The sequence below is a fragment of the Bos grunniens genome, chromosome 4, assembly GCF_055505025.1.
Source record: "Bos grunniens cultivar Pamir isolate PY7600 chromosome 4, Bosgru_T2T1.0, whole genome shotgun sequence".
Classification (NCBI taxonomy): Eukaryota; Metazoa; Chordata; class Mammalia; order Artiodactyla; family Bovidae; genus Bos; species Bos grunniens.
The window spans coordinates 84705997-84719858 of record NC_141168.1 but is presented as its reverse complement, the minus strand read 5'-3'; the positions used below and the strand labels follow the sequence as shown (position 1 = coordinate 84719858).

At 33.9% G+C, this 13862-nt stretch overlaps 1 protein-coding gene and 1 long non-coding RNA gene across 4 annotated transcripts in view; one reads left to right on the top strand and one right to left on the bottom strand.

The window, feature by feature from the left end:
- SEMA3D (semaphorin 3D) overlaps positions 1-13230 on the top strand; it is a 228905-nt gene extending 215675 nt beyond the window's left edge. For all 3 annotated transcript variants that reach the window (XM_086397191.1, XM_086397190.1, XM_086397192.1), the window contains 2 exons: positions 1881-2017; positions 8941-13230. In XM_086397191.1, the coding sequence (XP_086253317.1) occupies positions 1881-2017; positions 8941-9366 (563 nt within the window). In that variant the 3' untranslated portion in view covers positions 9367-13230. The remainder of the gene's footprint in view (positions 1-1880; positions 2018-8940) is intronic.
- Positions 8268-9052, bottom strand: LOC147374455 (uncharacterized). Its single transcript, XR_015162780.1, has 2 exons — positions 8923-9052; positions 8268-8471 (listed from the first exon to the last, which is right to left on the bottom strand). It is a non-coding gene; the product is annotated as an uncharacterized LOC147374455 (long non-coding RNA).
- Positions 13231-13862: the final 632 nt, after the last annotated feature.

Below are 13862 nucleotides of genomic sequence, written 5' to 3'. Positions count from 1 at the left end.
AGCATGCTTGACTTAATCTTTGCTGGTAAAGACACAAATAAGTTCAAAAGAAGTTTCTAAAAAAGAAACCTAACTATTGGATGCATGTGCATTCATGCCATTTGCTGATAATTCAGGGTGCTTAGATTGAAGATTCACTTAGGTCCCTTAAGCCTTACTCTGGTTTATGCCTAAAATGCTAAGTGGGCCCATCTGCAGAATTGAGACATCTGAATATATGTTGAAAAAGTGCATGTTTGGGCCAGGCTGAGAAGCTGTCATTTTTTGTTTGATCAAATTTGAGCTGCAGATCTTAGATCACACATGGGACACAGCCTTTGGCTACTCTGGATGGAATGTATTTCAGATGGTGCAGTTGATTTATAAGAAGAAGGTGTCTGAGACACTGATCCTTTAGCCTCCCATTGACTGTCTTATTGCAGATGCATGTGGGGCTATAATATTCCTCTCTGAATAAAAGAGAACCTTTTGGGGGTAGATAATATCCTGATTCAGAGTATTAGAATATCCAGTGTATTAGCGTCATCATAGAATTTCATCAAGTATAGAGAAGTACACTTACTTTTCTGATACTGAAATGTCATATGGTCATAACATACAGTTTGTGGTCAGCTCTGTGGACCAGTTCATAATGAATTTCTCTTTAAAGGTGAAATAAATTTCTATTGCAGAACTATCTACAAAATTGGTTCTATTTTCTACAAATTAAAAGATTTAAAGTTAAAAGATGTTGAAGTTTATTCAGTGCAACTCAAAGAGGCTCAATGTTAGTTATATCTTGTGAATTCTTATTTGAAAAAGAAACTTCAAAAGTTAATATATTGATGAAAGAATAAAAACTGAAATGCTAGGATAGAGTTTGCATTTTACTCATAGGTAACAAATACTATGGGCTGGAAGAAGCACAAGCTGGAATCAAGATTGCCAGGAGAAATATCAGTAACCTCAGATATGCAGATGACACCACCCTTATGGCAGAAAGTGAAGAGGAACTAAAAAGCCTCTTGATGAAAGTGAAAGTGGAGAGTGAAAAAGTTGGCTTAAAGCTCAACATTCAGAAGACGAAGATCATGGCATCTGGTCCCATCACTTCATGGAAAATAGATGGGGAAACAGTGGAAACAGTGTCAGACTTTATTTTTTTGGGCTCCAAAATCACTGCAGATGGTGACTGCAGCCATGAAATTAAAAGATGCTTACTCCTTGGAAGAAAAGTTATGACCAACCTGGATAGCATATTGAAAAGCATAGACATTACTTTGCCAACAAAGGTCCATCTAGTCAAGGCTATGGTTTTTCCAGTCGTCATGTATGGATTTGAGAGTTAGACTGTGAAGAAAGCTGAGCACCGAAAAATTGATGCTTTTGAACTGTGGTGTTGGAGAAGACTCTTGAGAATCCCTTGGACTGCAAGGAGATCCAACCAGTCCATTCTGAAGGAGATCAGCCCTGGGATTTCTTTGGAAGGAATGATGCTAAAGCTGAAACTCCAGTACTTTGGCCACCTCATGCGAAGAGTTGACTCATTGGAAAAAACTCTGATGCTGGGAGGGATTGGGGGCAGGAGGAGAAGGGGACGACAGAGGATGAGATGGCTGGATAGCATCACTGACTCGATGGACGTGAGTCTGAGTGGACTCTGGGAGTTGGTGATGGACAGGGTGACCTGGCGTGCTGCAATTCATGGGGTCTCAAAGAGTCGGACACGACTGAGTGACTGAACTGAACTGAACTGAACAAATACTATGCTATGAATTTCATTTCTCTTTAATAATGTATATGAATCTTTCCCTCATGGCATCTGTTCTAAATCAGTCTGTTTTCCCATTGCTTTTAAAATCAGGTCTAGGTTAATCTCCTATTCTATGTTTGCTTTCCAGGCATTAGTGAACCTGCTGATGAAAAGGTGATTTTTGGCATTGAATTTAATTCAACCTTTCTGGAATGTATACCTAAATCCCAGCAAGCATCTGTTAAGTGGTATATCCAGCGGTCAGGAGATGAACATCGAGAGGAGGTAAGTTATAGTCATCAAAGAAAGATCACCTTGAGGGAAAGAGTGTAAAACTTACATCAAATTTAGGTTGTGCGAGAAGATGTTCAACTTTTAGTGCCAAATGCAGTTCTTATCACTACTTGATAAAAAGGAAAGTAAAATTTTATACTCTGGTATCCAAGGTAACAATGCCTTTGAGAGACAAATAGCCCAATTTAATGCAAATGTGTTAATGAAATACATTTAGAAGCAGACAAATAAACAAATGTACATGATTCTTCCTCAACTTCTTGTTTTTCATAGATTCTTTATATTTTAGAACAATTCTTGATCAAGAATGAGACTTTCCCTAACAGTAGCACAATGACTAAATTGTAACTCACGTTGTATTCAGTTTAGACTATAAAATGAAACATGTCAAATTTGTACAAAACTGGAAATATATATCATATCGTCATATGAATAAGTTGTACAAGTATCTACCTTTTCACTCTAGTATATTAAAGTTAAATCAACAGAGAGGGAAAAGTAATATGGATGCTCTACTTTTGACTTTTCCCTATTTCAGTTTTTCTAACACATATATGTGTTTAAAACATATTACAAAGATTTTGTGAGATAGGTAAGTTATATATGTTACCGAATTTAATGAGATGAGTTTGGGTAGTCTGAGAAATTGTATATTAATATTATTTGAACATCATGAAACAGGTTAAGTGACAGAATATGAGAAACCAGTGATAATCTAGAATTCTAAAAGTCCCAGTATTAAATTAAGGATAATGTAATTGTAATGGAATGAACACAGGGTCAGAATTAGATGAGTTGAGTAATGACTCTTTGGTAATATTACTGAAGTCCCATGGGCCAAAATTTTCTATGGTAAATAAAATAAATGCAAAAGTTCCTGTCAAAATAAAATGAAAAAAAAAAACCACATATGAGAATGTGAATTTCAAAGCAGAGGATTACTCACAAGTGTAAAATAATTCATATAACATCGCAGACACTTTCTGTCTGGGAGGATGTGTAAAATAGGAAGTAGCACTAATGATGTGTTCACCCTGACTGCTGAGGGTTTCTGAGCAGGTGGCAACTTCTTTAGCACTCGGTTTCTCTGCCATATAAGTAGGAGGACCAGATGGCCTCTAAAATATCAGCCTTCTTGTTAACTCTATAAACATTTAAATAGGATATGTAATCAGTCAAACATTACTGTGGAATTATGGTTCTCAACTTCAGGCAGTTTTGCTCCCAAAGTATTCATATTTTTGGTTGTTGTCACTGCATGGGGGGAGGATGCTACTGGCGTCTAGTACATAGAGATTAAGGATGATGCTAATCATGGTGCAATGCTCAGTCCCTCACAATAAATAACTATCCAGCCCCACCCAAATATCAGCAGTGCTGAGGCTGGGAAACCTTGGAGTCAAAGAGCCAACTTTTATGGTATGGTCCACTGTTAAACTAAGAAGCTGTTATTCTCTTCATCTAAGAATAATTTCTCTATCAAAGTATTGACCCTTCACATATTTAATACTAAGGGAATAGTTGTCTCATGTCCTTATGTCATAATTGTCCTTGTGTCAAATACGAAAATTGTCCTTATGTCAAATTCTCTAATAAAACTTGATTCTTGTTGTTACATCCAGAAGTTTTAAGAATATGGCATATCCATATTTATACTAAGTGTTTAAGAGTCTCATTGTTTACCAATATAAAGTTTTATCTGATGTAAAAATGATTTAAATTCAAGATATAAAGCATTTATTGTTTATCCATGAAATATTGGAAGGACATTAATCTGAATTTTTTAACATTCAGGTTTTCTTTTAGTTACATTACAGTATTTTATTTTTGAATATCTCAAATGACTATTTTTAATTTTAGTCAATAAAGTTTGATGATTTCTTTTCAGTTAAATATAGTTTTTTAATAACGATTTTCTTCCTCCATGACAAATTTAATCTAACTTTAAAAAAATGTTGAACTCTGCTTGGGGTGCCCTGCCAGGTTTAGATACATACATTTGCCTATGCATGTTTGCATTCATATATTTTATGTTTCCAGAAAAAGCTATGCATTACTTTAATGTACATTTTAACAGTGTATCATACAGTCATGGTGGTACCAAGCTCCATAAATTTCAGTGGAGCAGAAATAGTGTATTTATTGAATTATACTTAAAATATTTTAGCTGTAATGTTTCAACTGATATTTTCATCTATCTTTGTAAATAGGCAGTTATTCATTGTCCAGGATATGCAATACTGCTTCCTGAGCTGAGGAAAGGGACAAAATCCAGACTAGATTTGAAGCATTTTTCCCAGCAGGATACCCTCTGCTCTTTACCAAGAAGGTCACAGTTAGAAATCTTTCCTCCACTCAAAAAAAAAAAAAAAACAAAGCCTGAGGGGAAGGCCCAGGATCCCCTGTGGCACAGAGGCTGTCACCAGGTTATTCTCTGCCAGGAGGAGAACATTTCCTTGCTGAGTTGTTTCACAGTTGGGTGCTGTTGGGAAGGTCATGAGTCAGTTGTCTGCTGACTTTCTTATAGAGCTGTTCTTAAAATTGATGGTGTTTATGCTGTAACCAGCAAGTTAATTGACAGTCCCCAAGCTTCTATTGAACTTTTGAGATCTGAATAAATAATTTACCATTTGTGATAGTAATTTTTCCATGGATTTTTAAAATATTTTAAAAACACCTTCAAATGTTTTTGTTTCTGTCTGTAGGTCTTTATTTTTATTGCTTTTATCATAAAAGCAATATAAATGGTTTTGAAAATACAGTGACATATAAAAGACTATGAGATCACAAAGTGTAGATAATCACACATATATTTTGATCTCTATTTCAGGTTTTTTTCCTACTAACCATTACACTATCAGCAATTTCCCCTGCCATTCAATTTTAATACATGGTTCCTGTCCCACACCCTTGCCAGCCTGATGCCACAATCATCCACTCACGTTCCATGTTTTATTTAAATAGCTTGTGTTACCTCTTAATCAATTTTCCTTTAGCTAAATCTTTCTCTACTTGTCTGTTTTCTTAGGGCAGATTCTTAAATGTAAAATAAGTGAGTTAAAGACTTTAATATTCTTACAGCTTTGCATAAACAACTGTATATTGCTAATTTCTCATCAAAATCACCATATTGGCAAACTGCCTTACCTATTACTTGCTTGGTTTATGTTGATACAGTCATTTAAAAATTTTAATAATCCCTTTACATATTTAAATAGTAACATTTAACATTATGCATAAGTAACTTTTTATTATGTTTTATATCTATAAAATTCTTTTGTGTGTTCAAAACACACACATTTGGAACTTCTATTGATTTATATGATTTCTCTTTGTGTTTAGAAGTTCCTTTCCCAATAAAAACATATATATATATTTTCTCATCATTTTATGATTTTACTTTTACAATTGTAATTTTTTGGGGTTTTTTTGGGTTTTTTTGGCCCTATTGCATGGCATGTAGGATCTCAGTTCCCCAACCAGGGATAAACCCATGCCTCCTGAAATGGAAGCACAGAGTCTTAACTACTGGACTGCCAGGGAAGTCCCTACAATTACAGTTTATATTTTATATTTACATTTACTCCAAGATATTAATCAAGAATGAGTTATGTATTCATTTGATTTTTTTCTCTTTTAAATAATGAGCCAGTTTCCTCAGCACTATTTTTAAATAAGTCTTCGTCTATGTTTGTTGAAGGGAGATACTCTTGAAGCCCTAGTCACTTGGAAGACACATGCTTTAGCTATGAAAGACCTGACAGGTGAATTATCTGCAAAGGAATTACCATTAGGCTGCTATTATCAGAGAATCAAGTCCCTGACCTTTACCTGCTGCTTAATACCTAACTGTCCTTTGTCCCATTCCATGTTTCTCTTTTCATTTTAAATGAATTGCCCTTCACTGAAGATCTACATTTAATAATGCCAAATATATTATCCTTGTTCACATTAGGCAAATGGATAGTCGACCCGAGTTCAAGCGTGGTTTTGATTTGTAAGGCTGAGCAGCTTTTACATATCACTAGAGTGGAGAAAATTCTATGAGTTTAAATCAGTGGCCAGAGATTACATTATCTCTTTGTAGAGGAGCTGAATTTTCTAAATTGACTGTGCTGACATTTCGCTGTCGAGATGCAGTCTGCATAATGCATCCTATTCCAGCATGGAATGAGAACATTACAGAGAATGAGAATGTGAAGGAGGCAAATGTTAATCAACCACTTAATTTCTGGGTCACAGATTTCTATCTCTATATTGCAAAAATCCCATGAAAATATATCAGTTAAAAATGTTTTATTAGAGATACCATTTCATTAAAGGCATATTTTTAAAATTTTAGGAAGACAAAAAAAAAAAATCCCTTAAATTATCTCATAGAATTTAGATAAATCCAAAAAGAAATTCATTAAAGCAGACTTTTTATCTGTAGGTCAAAAACCAAAGAAAATGTAAGCATTCCATCAAAGAAAGGAAAAGTAAAGGACCCCAACGGGGTAATGAAATGCCAGGTGTTTATGAAACCCGGAATCCTGTAGGGACTGGAAAGGAGGGAAGAGGGCAAGACTTCAGAGTAAAGTAACGTAAACAGGACATAAAACAAGAATAGCAAAAATAATGATAAAATGTTGTGTAATACGTGTGAAATCACAAAGTCATCGTTCTTTCCTGTCAGAAGCTTGAAAATAAAAATTAAAAGTATTGAGTCAGAGGTGTAACAATCTCTAAGAGTCGCATTAAATGCAGTTTAGCAAGATAGGATGGACGGGACACATGTATACCTATGACTGATTTATATTGATGTATGGCAAAAACCATCATAATATTGTAAAGCAATTATCCTCCTGTTAAAACAGATAAATTAGGGAAAAAAATTAGCAAGAATACCAGCTAGAAAAGAAAATCCAAAGATGAACTGTAACTGAAGTCACCCACTTTGATCATCTTGCTATTAATAATAGCCACAGGCCATTTTCCATTAAATCACAGAAGTAAAGCTTCAGAACATCACTTCTCCAGCAGTATAGCAGTAGTCTATGATGCTTCTAATAATACTTCACATTTAACCTTCAAAGAGCTTTACTTTTAACCACCCACCCCCCTCCCAAATACACCATATGCTGTTTCACCAACTTGATAAATGGGAGACCAATCAGGGAAGATAAATGAATAGTCATAGGAAGTAGAGCAGAAAGGAACCAGAACCTAGGCTATGGAGTCAGAATTTCAGTTTCTTAATCTAAGATGTATTTAAATTTAAAAATAATTCCTACAATAAAATTATTTAAAACAAAAAATATATAGTACATGTTAAATTTGCGATTATTATTTTTGTTTAATCTTTTAGAGCTCTGCCAATTCAAGTTCAACTTTTACCCTAGGCAGGAGATTTCTATAGTTTCTAAGAATATAAATGAATTCAACATGAGTTTTATTACAGTAGCATTTTAAAATGGCTGGGCCTTTAGAATAAATCCATTAGAAAAAGAAAAAAGAAAAAGAAACTACACACCAACTCAACCAAATAGGCAAAGTAAGGGTAACAAGCAAACCCCTGATGGTGTGGATTCAGTGTAGAGCAAAGGCAGGGCTGGAGACCATTCGGCCTCATTAACCAGGGATCTGAGCTGTGACCTGCCTTTGGCCTCGTGTGGTACCCCGCCAGCTGCACTTCTCTGGCACAGAGGGTGGTTGGCCATATACTTGTGAGTTAACTGGGCTGGTAGCCAGAGATGTTTCTTTTCCTTTTCTCATATTTCCAGAATAGGGGGATTTTTTCCTACATATTTTTCACATAAAGATGCAAAGTATAGTCCACCCACTGTGAATAAATTTAATTTAGCCGTCTTTATGCCTCTTTGATTTCCATCAGCTCAAAGTCCACAGTACAGGGGCAGATGTGTAAACTGGGAAATCTTCCAGACCTCTTTGTTGTTGTTGTCGTTATTATACTTAGTGCCGAGTGCTCAACAATAGTCCACATTAAACAGGGCTCTTGTGTTGGTAAACATGCCTCTAGTTTATGGAAGATAGGTTCACTATTCACACCAGACTGGGGGCCAGGCAAGCTTAAACATTTGAATTGTCTTTCTGTACTATTGCTTCAAAGGGCAAAGAGCATCACATTCCAGGGGAGGTTCTTTTTGTTCATTGAGCTTTCTCACACTCGAAGTCACATCACAATGTTATAGTATACTGAGGTATGGGAAGTATTTTCACAGATGACATAGTCTAAAGTATCATACAGACACACAGTATCAAAATTCAATTCATAGTAAAAAGAGAAATTCAGCTTTAAATGTTTCTAACCTTCTGACTATATGGTCCTACTTAGTTACAGCTCTAACATCCCAAAGGCTGTGTCCTCCATGCCTTTCCACTTGACTTTTAACAAGTCACCACTTATAGTTTCCATATGCTATTCAGCTCATTTATTTGGCAGTATCTAGAAAAAAAGAGTAAATTCCTTTCAGAATCATCATTCTCTTCTAAATGATAGGTAGTAGTGTGCACTAAAGCTCTTTTTCTACAGAGTGACTGCCAATGTTATATTCTAGTTCTAAAATTCAGATACAAATCAGTGTTCTTAGAATACCAATTAGTATGTGGAATCTCTTTAAAGATGGTCAGCTGATAGTTTCCAGGTTTACTTCATTTTCATGACTTTTTATTCCTATCTGTAGATTGGGAGGAAAAACTAATTATATTCCAAAGACTCAATTAGATATGATCAGATGCAACCATACATTTCTGGGGGCAGCTACTTGAGCTGAATTTTTCACTCTCTTCCACAACAGCTGACAGTCTTATGCTTAATGACAGAGAGATGGGGACTAGATCTTGTAGATTCATCTAAGTAAACTATGCAGCCTCTCTGGCTCTCATTTATTACCTACCTTTTTTCAACTCTGCAGGTAAAACCCGATGAAAGGATCATCAAAACAGAATATGGGCTACTGATTCGAAGTCTGCAGAAGAAGGACTCTGGGCTGTATTACTGCAAAGCACAGGAGCACACTTTTATCCACACCATAGTGAAGCTGACTTTGAATATCATTGAGAATGAACAGATGGAAAACACCCAGAGGGCAGAGCATGAGGAGGGGCCAGTCAAGGATTTGTTGGCTGAGTCAAGGTTGAGATATAAAGACTACATCCAAATCCTTAGCAGTCCAAACTTCAGCCTAGACCAGTACTGTGAACAGATGTGGCACAGGGAGAAGCGGAGACAGCGGAACAAGGGCAGCCCGAAGTGGAAGCACATGCAGGAAATGAAGAAGAAACGAAATCGAAGACATCACAGAGACCTGGAAGAACTTCCTAGAGCTGTGGCCACATAGTTTTCTATTTAATTTAAAGAAAAGAACTCTTTACCTGCAAAAACACTGTTGTCTGTTTTATTCATCCTTATACTAACTCATAAGAGCTTTCCATGGAATTTTGCTAAAGCACAAGAACAGTAATCTGAATAAGACTATATGGTGGATATGGCATTAATAAGGGTGAATCATTCATCTGAACCAGTTTTCCAAGAACTAAAACTTACACCTGCAAAGTATCTGAATTATCCTCAAAACAGGGGCTTTACACTTGTAAATGTTTTATATTCTGAGTTTTTGAATTTATTATGTAAATAACTGAGTTAAAAAAGCATCAAATTTGACACTGAAATAAGGTGCTTTATGTCCTTTGCATGGCCTTTAAGCATGGAGTTTACCATGCAGTTGTTGCTTTATGTTCTTATGAACGGATATATCATTCCACTTTAGAACTGGCTGCCTGGGGGTAGAATTGGAGGGAAGATGCAAAATACAGCTCACAGTATCAACAGGAACTTTCCCAGGGAGCCATTTGCTCTTGGTGTATGTATGGTTCGGAAATTTGGAGAGGTGCATTACTCCTTTCAGACCCCAGGGGTTACAATTTAGTGTCCTGCAGCATTGATTTACTGAAGGGCATAAATGTTCCTCCCAGGATTCCTTGTGACTTGTCAGGATAACAGGTTCACAGAGAGAACTTGGTGCTCAGTTATGTGTTTTTAGAATATATGCTGAGCTTTATAGGGGCATAATGCTTAATAAATATTTTAATAGGGTATGGGAAAGCATTTTGATAAAAGAAAACATCACGAAGTATACTGCATCCTAACCGGGGGGAACGCAGATGGGATTTGTTAAGAGAAAGAAAGATAGCCATAAATTCTGGCTTTGGGGAAAACTCCCATAAAAAGGAAGAACAATCACGAATACAGTGGATGAAAGGTAATGTGGCTTTATGCACTGGAGTATAAGTAGCTGCCAATTTGTAATTCATCTGTTTAAAAAAAAAACGAAAAACTCTAGATTATAAGAAACTGCAAGTAAACGCCTGAGGAAAAGTTACATTTTCTAAAGGATCATGGGAAGAAAGAACACAAATTTATATACAACCAATGGAATTTCAGTGTGTACTGCCTCTCTTTCTTCTAAAAATTTCATCATACTCTATAAATTATTTCTATTTAGTGTCTTTATTCTCTCCTAAATAATGGATTATTAGATTTTATTTGAGTGAATAGGAAAAAACAATATATACATATATAGAGAGAGAGAATTAGATAGACAACTGTCGTGGGGAGTGGGAATACTATGTATTTGTTAAATAATGAAATGCAAAAATTTTTACAACGGAAAGGGTTAAATTAACTCTTTGACATCTTTTTCTTCACAACCTTTTTTGCATTTCTGAGATTATATGCTGTATAATCTCATTGTTTTAGTAATTTAATAATAAATAAGTCTACTGCATGTAAAGAAAACAAACTCACATTAACATTTTTCACGTTTTGTTAGTGCTTTCAAATGTTTCCAATTTGACCTTCCCTCTGAATATGTATGGTATGTTTCCTGCCTGTTTAAGAAGGACTCACCTTTCCTTCATACAATACGAAACCCTTAGCCTTCTTCTGTTTTGCCTTTTCACGCCCTTTTTAGTGTGAAATGAAAAATTAGTCACTTCCTCACACAGAAGGCAGCTTTTCAGAAAACTAAATAGCAGACATTGCTTGTTTCTCATGCATTGTACGTGTCTTGAAAGTAAAAGCCTCTGAGAAGGGAACTTACTAGAGTTCAGTATCATGTCTGTTCCTGGTTTTATGCTCAAAACGTCCTATCTTACAGTCATTGTACTTGCATTGCTTACTTACTCAAAGAAATCACACTGATCTATGATGTTAAGTCACCTTTTGATAGGATACTCATAAACATTTGTAGATGTTTTACTATAAGGAAAACTTAAGAAAGATAGTTTTTTTAAGTGAACCAGAACAAATCAGTCTATTAAAAAGTAATCCATATGAATAGTTCAAGCAAGATCAGACTGCTAACAAGAGTGTTTGAAACTATTGATTTGCTGGCTTAAAATCTTGCCGGAACTCTTAATAAGCTCAAAGCATATAAGTATGAGTATGTTTTTTAAAAAGATTTCCAAATATGTGTATATTAGACAGTAATGGTCAAATTACGAATAGCTTTGAGAGAATTATATGAAACTCAAGTGTTAGGATTGACTTGTGAAAATAAATTTGGTTTTCATCAAAATATGAATGTCTAAGCCATTTTTAAATTAATTCTTTCTTAGTTATTCAGAAAAAAGTTAGGAATTTTAATGGACAGCTAAATTTTAATGGCTGCTTTGGATCTAAAACTATTAATTTATGGTAATTACTTAAATAAGTTTGAAATATTGTTAGTAAAAAATTCATGTAATAAATAAAATTTTATTGGCAAAGATTTATGTATATTTATAAGAACAAGACATCTAAGCTGCTACATTTAATTTTTTAATCTTTTAATTGCCTAAAACACTTAGGGGAACAGTGTGAATATATTGTCTAGAGATAAGACACAATATATACTTCCTCACCACTGAAAGCTTTTACCAAATTTTCTTTGAAATAATGAAAAATAAAATTATAGTTAATAGTTTCAGATTTGCTAAAAACTCAAGTTTTTACAGAGAGGTCTTAAAATGTCTGTGTTTAGCCTTAATTTTATGGGTTTTTTTCCCCCATGTTTTGAATACATGTCTCTGACTTGCATATTCATCATTTGAATTTCATTCCAGCTAAATATGAATTTCATGCTGCTAAATCCTAACTGTGCATTCATTTACATTCGATGTATTGGGAATTTTAAGTTTGTTTAGAAGTAGATAGTCTAAATAATTAGTGTAGAACCTATTTTTCCACAGAGAGCTCAAAACACATTCACATTATTAAAAAAATTTTTTTGAAAATCAACCAAATTATTTAAGAAATAGAAAATCGAGAACATTAGAAATGTGCAAACGCCACAACAGTAGTGAAAGAATTATAACTCACACCATACCTCACAAATCCGTTAGCTAAATACTACTTACCTACAATATGCTGCCTGCAAAATGAGTTTACTCTTGAATTGTTATTTGGTCTATGTTTCAGTTCTTTATATGCTATTAACTTTTGTTTCTGCTGAATTGTATAAACTCAAGCAAAAGATAAGTTTACAGTTGCCAGTGCCTGTTTTTCTATATTATATTGAAAATTAAAATTTCAAGGACAATTAGACAGCCTCCAGATGTCAACAAAATGCTAAATTGAACAATAGCATCAAACACTGATATTTTAAAACTTAAATATATCTCGTGAAATAAGATATAAATAAATAAAAGTGGAAATGAAAGCTGAAACAGCATCCCTTTATAATTTGTCTTGGACAAAATGTTGGAATTCATTAGCCTTATTGGGAATGGAGAATTTAGAAAAAAGAGATATTTAAAATGTTTTTATAGAAATATTTTTCTCACAGTAAATGACAATATTTAAATAATTTAATTTACATTTGAGGTTAAAAAAAGATCTAGTATTCCAAGATTGGACACATTGACAGTGCAAAGACAGGAACATATACATGACTTATACCTCTCATTTAAATATTTTTCATATTAAAGTATTTATGGTATGTTTGAAATAGGTGATTTGGGGGTGAAGGGCAAAAAATCTGTCAGTTATTTGTGTAATTTAATACTTAATTGTAAGTGGTTAGCAATCTACTTTGAATTTATAGTTTCGCTATTTTAAAAGAAGTGTAGTCTTGTAATCTAAAATAATTGCAAGTTTCTAAATGTATATTTTGGTTGTATTATAATAAAATACAAACATTAGTGTTTTATGGTTATAAACAGAATGTTGGTTTGTGTGCAAGTTTTGTTTTTAGACCCTGAACATGATAACCAGATTTTACACATAGAATCACACTGACTCAAATAGAAAGGAAAATATCTCCTAAAAAATTTTAGTAGATATATTTTGCACTGTAAGTATGCAATAATTTCCCTTATGAAAAAAAGAATAATTTTCTCTTCCCAATCATTATAATTATATACTTAAGCTTTACTGTGATTTAATTTAGACATGAGTAGACTGAATTAATATTACTACTCAAGTAACAACTTTTAAGATTTCCAATTACCATTCTATAAGTGAAAATTAAAAATAGTCATCTGTATGCTTAGCTGTATGAATTTAAATTTTTAAAGGCATAAGTTGAGGTTTCTGATTTTGTTTTATAAATAATTTACTTGAATTTCTTTTAGAGACAATTTCATTTCTTATTGATTTTGTACACCCATGTAGGATATTTTATATTTGCAAATAGATAATATTATAATATACCAAACCTGTAATGAAATAACTTGTAGGGATGTTGTATAAAGAAATGTCAAGTTTTCTGAGTGCTTTGACATGCTTCAAACATGAGAATTTATGGTAATGTGTATACATAAAATTTTAAAAAGAAAAAAAATTATATAGGGTCCT